A 6,524-nucleotide genomic window follows, 5' to 3' on the forward strand; every position below is an offset into this window, starting at 1 on the left:
ACACTTCCATCTTTATGATTGTGAGTGGTAGGCTTCCTTGTTGCCATAATTTTGCTTTCCATTTTTCTTACCAACTTGAATGCCTCTCCAATGAATCTGATTCCTAAAGGCAAACCTCATGTTGAAAGTTATCTTTTAAAGTCCTTATGAACATATCAATCCTATGCTCCTCTAGAATCTCTTTTACCTTTATATTCAATTTTTAGAAGTGCTCAATGTGCTCCATCATTAAATCCTTTTGTTTGAGATTCATCAATTGGCTAAAAAAAGTGTTTCTTTTTGTATCCTCATAATGTGCTATCATTTCATTCGTAAAAATAACCCAAGTGACAATTTATTTACAAGAGTAAAGTCATCGATACCATACAAACTGATTTGGTTCCAAATATAAAGTTGCAATGCGTATCTTTTGTGTGTTTTGCATATTATGGAGATCGAAAAATTGCTCCATCTGTAGTATCCATGTTCTAGGATCCTTGCCATTAAACTTTCCAATATTGTTCTTTGGAACATGGTGGTTTTTCGATCCAACGTTAAAGTCTATAAAATCATGATTAACATTTATTTTGTTCTCATCATGAGTTTCTTTTACTACCCTTTCGCCATTGGTAAGCATTTCTTGTATAAACTTTGTCAAAACTGTCTTCAAATCTTCCATGCTTGTCTTCAAATCTGTTTTCAAATCGTCCATCTGAGTTTCCACTCTATCCATCTTAGCTTCCAAGTCATTCATTTTAGCTTCTATGTTTTTCTTTAAACCATCCATCTTATTTTTTGTTACCTTTTATGCGAGTGAAATTTGTTGCACTTGATTTTGTAATATTAAAAAATTAATAAAAAAGAGAATGAAAAATAAAATTCAATGAATATAGAAATGTGATACCCAATATTATATAATCCAAAATTCCTTCACAGAGAAACAGAACTGCAACATACTTGTTAATTGTGAATTAACAGAGTAAAGCGGTTAGCCCCTTTCCAGAAAATTTTATTTTTATACATAAACATTCCCCATATGCTACGCAAATTTTTATATATGTAAGCATTCGTTCCAATGCCATGCAGAACAAGCGGGGCAGCGGATAGATCTAGGCGAATACGAGACAGGAGACAGGAAACAGAGCATTGATTTACCATCGAGATATAAAACGTGGAAATAATGGCGAATAACTAGTTAATTTAATTCTAGCTGGAACTACGCATAGAGCGACTGGAACTACGCATAGATCTAGGCGAATACAGGAGACAGGAAAGAGAGCACTGATGGCTGGAACTACGCATGGATCTAGGCGAATACAAGAGACAGGAAACAGAGCATTGATTTACCCGAGGTCCAAAACGTCCAATTCTTATTAGATATATCGATGATTTGGTTTTTTGTGCTCCGAGAAAGGCTTATAACGCTATCCTACGTTAGAACAAAAAGACTCATCACTATGGTGCAGGCAGTTGAAGACCACCGTGCCAGGCAGATGCAGACCAACGTGCATTTTTACAACAAATGAGACGCTGAAAAGGGGCTCCAAGGCTCCGAAAAACAAGTCCACCCTCCCTGCTCCTCCAAATCATGATGGCATGGTTATATGAATATTGAATGGTCAGCATGATGGGTAAATGAATCTATCCACGCTGCTGAGAATAAATCGAAGTCTCTTGGTCCTGAGCTTCGCTCAGGCAGGTGAGGTCAGTCAAGACTGAGATGGGCGGAAATGGCAGTTCAGCAGAGTTCTGGGTTTCAGTTCTGGGTTTCCCGTTTTTGTGGGGCGGGGAACCAGCATGTAGCTAAAATAGATACCCAACATACCCACTCTGAACCAATAGCTATGGAGATGGGATTAGTCATTGACGGAGATAGGTTTTCCTCAGAGGGTGATGGAGATGTTATGTTGGATGGTGAGGATCTGTTAACAAAAATCAACGATGTGTTTTGGGAACAGTTTCTTGCAGAGAGTGCAACGTCAGGGGTAATGGAAGAGGCTGGGTCTGCGGTGCAGGAAAGTCTTACCAAAGATCAGGGTGAGAAACCATCTGAAAATGGGAATTAGTGGAACAAAAATCAAAATATGATAATCTCATGGAACAGATGGGTCAGCTGGCATCAGAAACAAATCCTTGAGATTTCCTTGAGATTTGTATCTTGGAATAGATGCATATTGTGGAGGTATGAATACTGCTTATGCAGATAATTTTGACGGTCAATACACAAGTTGAATGTTTAATGTAAACATTGGGTAAGTATTTTGTACAAAATACTTAGAAAAAAAAAGTTCATAAGCAATTTTGCTGTCACATGCTGCTCTTTAGATGTGCTATTTTATTTAACTATTTCTTAGGATGGCCCAAATGGTATCACTGGCAGCATCCTTTCTAAGCCATAGTTACAAATCGAAACCCCACCAATGGTAAAATCTTCTGAATTGGAAAGATATTTACAGAAAATGATTTCCCATGGACACCTGATGTTTGTTTCATGCAAAAAGTGAAAAGAGTACAAAAACAAAAGAGCTGCGAGTATTTTTATGCTAATTTTGTGAGTCAAAGGACTATAATTGTTTGTTGCACTTAGTAGTCTTAATCAGAAACAACACGAATATAATTTTTTGTTTTACTTTAGACTAGTAGTAGTAGTCTTAATCAGAAAGAATATGCTGTTATTGTTGAAGTGCACTTGTGTATTGGGCACCGACAAAAGTTAAAGCCAAAGTGGCATTGAAACCATAAAACTTTACACAATGAAACTGCATTTAGCCTATGGACGTTCAACATTTTTATGTTTTGGAGGAGTATCATGTTTTGAAGCTCTTGAGCAGTTGTTAGGTGCGCCTATGGACGTTCAACATTTTTATGTTTTGGAGGAGTATCATGTTTTGAAGCTCTTGAGCAGTTGTTAGGTGCTGGAATCTGCCGGAGCTTGTCTGGTCTCCCTCTCCGATCTCCCTTTCTGACAGTTGCTAGGTGCTGGAATCTGCCGGGAATTGCAAAAATTTGTAAACCTTGGGTGGGAATGGCGACTTTCAGGAAGCACAGGATGCTTTGTGTGATGTGAGAAAACCGCGACCCTGTTATTGAATTGTGGAACTCCCCTTCATGCATCACCGCGGGTATGCTCCAGCACTTATGATCACTGATATGCACAGGTAGGCAGTTCTGGTCAAGATTTTGTGGTTTTTTCTTTTTGGTTTCCATCAGTTGCTTTAAATCAGACCCAACTTAGAAAAAGTCGTATTGGGCCCTCCAACATAAACAAACAGTGTGAAGACTATCCGAAGAACGAGGATTATAAAAATACTGGGATGAAGACTATCCGAAGAAGAAAGAGGATTATAAAAATAATGGGATGAAGACTATCCGAAGAAAGAGGATTATAAAAATACTGGGATGGTTTCACTGCCTGCTCAGTACTCTCTGATAACGCAGTGCTCTGATAACTGGAAGGGAAGCGTCCTCGGTGACATTGCTTAACTGGAAAACTGATCAGTGCTCTGATAACTGGAAGGGAAGCATCCTCAGTGAAATTGCTTTCCTGCTGGTGGGAAGCTGCTTCTTTGACCGGATCAAATGAATCCTTACCTTCCTGAGAAAAGAAAGGCGGAGCGAGCCTGAGAAAAGAAAGGGTGGGTGGGGGGATGTATTTCCTTGGCTGGCTTTTCGACGGATCGTTCCAGTTAGGCGGAGCGAGCCCATGTAGGTGGGGGGATGTATTTCCTTGGCTGGCTTTTCGACGGATCGTTCCAGTTGGCAAGGCACCTGCCCGATCATAGAGGTCCTCCCATCACCGACCGAAAGGCAGGCACGATAGGTGGATCCAGGACACTCATACACTTCATGACATGCACACAACCAACGTGTCTCTAGAGAGAACAGAGTGTGACATTGGTTGAGTGTGGCATTGGTTGGGTCTCTGAAGAGAACAGAGTGTGTCTGTGACATTGGTTGGGTGTGGCATTGGTTCTTTCTCTGGAAAGAACAGAGTGTGGCTGCACATGCACTGTGCATGCACTCACCACTTGATTTCTTGCCAATCAAACTCACCACTTGGTTGTGTGCTGGAGACAACAGAGTGTGGCTGCACATGCACTGTGCATGCATTCACCACTTGGCATTGGCATGCATGCACTCACCACTTAGCAATCAAGGATGTCTCACTTGGCAATCAACTGTGAGACAGTGTATCATAACATAACATAAAAATGGTTGACTAAATAGCATAGCATTTAATACCTCACCACTTGGCATGCATGCACTCCCACTTGGCAATCAACGATGTCTCACTTGGCATATATCATAACCTAACAAAACATAACACAAGAATGGCTAACTAAATAGCATGGCATTTAATCCCTCTAAACTAATGGTAACATTAATTTAGATCTCTAAAATATTAACTAAACAAATTCAACTTAAACTTAAAACCATAATGAATTCGACTTAAAATTATAATAGTTGATTAAATAGAATAGCATTTAATACCTCTAAAGTAATGATACCCCTAAAACATTAACTAAACAAATTCAACTTAAACTTATAATAGCTGATTAAATAGAATAGCATTTAATACCCCTAAAGTAATGATACCCCTAAACTAATAATAGCATTAACATTTCTAAAATATTAACCAAACAAATTCAACTTAAAACTATAATGAATTCAATTTAATATATAGTTTTCGCCTTTCCCTTCCAGAGGAGTCCTCAGCCAAATAAGATGATCAGATAATATTCAATATGGTAAATACAATGCAGTGCTAAAATGTTTAAGTTGATTGTAACAGGGAGTACGCGAAATAATGCTTAAACAACACGCGAAGTAATGCTTAAACAACTGTTTCTGATTGATATAGTCCCATGCCGTAGGGCAGAGACTAATAATACCATACAATACATCGCATCCATCCTTAGTGATAGTTGACAGATTATTTGTATGAAGTATTGGGTTGCCAATACGTCGCATCCATCCTTAGTGATAGTTGACAGATTATTTGTATGAAGTATTGGGTTGCCAACTTTTAGGAATAACGTTGCTTGCAGTGAGCTTCCATCTTAGTGATAGTTGACAGATGATTTGTATGTAGCATTGGGTTGCCAACTTTTAGGAATAACGTTGCTTGCAGTGAGCTTTGCGCCAGAAAGAGTGGTCAACCGAATAGAGAAAGGAGCTTGGAGAGGGGTACCGCTGTTCAGAAACCAGTTTACTCCCCATTTATGTGTCATTTGTTGCCACGATTGAGCGTTTGCCTGCATACAACAAAAAACGGAACAAATATATTACATATAGAAAATATATATGAATAATCACTCTTATACTAGAATACTTAGAAAAAAGTGAGTTTAATACTTGTTGTAGTTCAACTGCTCCAAGATCACCATCTCCTGCTTCATATTGAATAAATACAGCGAAATAGTAATTGTTGGCTCCTGGGTCAGCGTGAAAAGCAACATTCATCCCAGAATATTGGCAAGGCACCCTACATAACATAACAGTAAGGAAATTAAGCATATGAAAACCGATTAAAATGAAATGGATCAAATCAATGCCTGAAAATTGATGAGTGATTTCATTAGATGAATACCGTTGGAACAATATAGGTACTATTCCGATCTTCCGGAGGGCTGCATCTTTACCAGGAGATGCAATTCTTTCAAACGCGGCACCACTGAGATCAAAGTGTGTTTCGCCACCATCTAGACATATGTCTGTAATCACAACAGTCACGGGCGTTCCAGAACAAACACCATTCTCCGTGCACTTGACCTGTAAAAATCAACTTATGGGAAGAATGTTGAACATTTTATTAGTGAAAGCTGTAACTATACGGACTAAAATCAATTCATACTTGATAGCAAGCTCCACAGCCTTTTCCATCTTTGAACAGCGCTGGACTTCCTGCAGCTATTTTTGATTGGAAAGGGGATTCTTTCACCATGGTGCCATACCCACATGAGCCTTCTGTCACACACAAATGCAATGCAATACAATATAATACAATTTTCTCCATCATCAAATGTTCATTTCATGGATTGCATGGATAAACATTGCAAAAATCTCCAATTTGCATGAAATGTAAATACTAATGATTACAAAAACTAATTGCTATTACCGTCACTCCCGGCACCATGAAGTTTTCCATACCACGTAGCAGTGGCAGGCTCCCAGCAAGCGACTTGCTTGCGCAGTATTACACATATCAGAACTGCGATCGCATAGCTAAAAGAAAGCTTCATTTTCGAAACCAACGCATGATACAACAAAACTACTATGATGGCCTCTGAGAAATGACTGTGTACGAGAATGTGAAGCTGGTGTATACTTATAGTAACGTTTTTGCAACTAGTTTGTCTTATATTAATGGTAAATATATACTACTCCACGTATTGTGGAGTAATGGCCAGATAAACTAGCAATTACCTCAAAAGTGCAAAAAGAGGTAGATAGTTTTCTTAAATTAAAAAAATATGAAAATTGGAAAAATGGTATAAGAAATGCAAAAAGAGGTAGATAGTTTCCTTAAATTAAAAAATATGAAA

General features: G+C 38.5%; 1 protein-coding gene across 1 annotated transcript; it reads right to left on the bottom strand.

Annotated features, from left to right (window-relative positions):
- Positions 1 to 4,865: 4,865 nt before the first annotated feature.
- Positions 4,866 to 6,244, bottom strand: LOC149261479 (putative expansin-B14). Its single transcript, XM_089369369.1, has 5 exons — positions 6,098 to 6,244; positions 5,834 to 5,946; positions 5,570 to 5,751; positions 5,335 to 5,464; positions 4,866 to 5,234 (listed from the first exon to the last, which is right to left on the bottom strand). Exons 1-5 carry the CDS (start codon positions 6,219 to 6,221, stop codon positions 5,040 to 5,042), a joined length of 744 nt encoding a protein of 247 aa, XP_089225495.1. The 5' UTR covers positions 6,222 to 6,244; the 3' UTR covers positions 4,866 to 5,039.
- Positions 6,245 to 6,524: the final 280 nt, after the last annotated feature.

Source organism: Pinus tabuliformis, chromosome 6 (genome assembly GCF_031772625.1).
Source record: "Pinus tabuliformis cultivar Carrire ecotype Pingquan chromosome 6, CPIR1, whole genome shotgun sequence".
NCBI classification, from domain to species: Eukaryota; Viridiplantae; Streptophyta; class Pinopsida; order Pinales; family Pinaceae; genus Pinus; species Pinus tabuliformis.

Coding starts and splice junctions, on each gene's coding strand:
- LOC149261479 (XM_089369369.1), bottom strand. CDS start 6,221: ATGAAGCTTTCTTTTAGCTATGCGATCGCAGTTCTGATATGTGTAATA. Junction 5,947..6,097: donor TCATGGTGCCGGGAGTGACG/GTAATAGCAATT, acceptor TGTGTGTGACAG/AAGGCTCATGTGGGTATGGC. Junction 5,752..5,833: donor GCTGTGGAGCTTGCTATCAA/GTATGAATTGAT, acceptor TGATTTTTACAG/GTCAAGTGCACGGAGAATGG.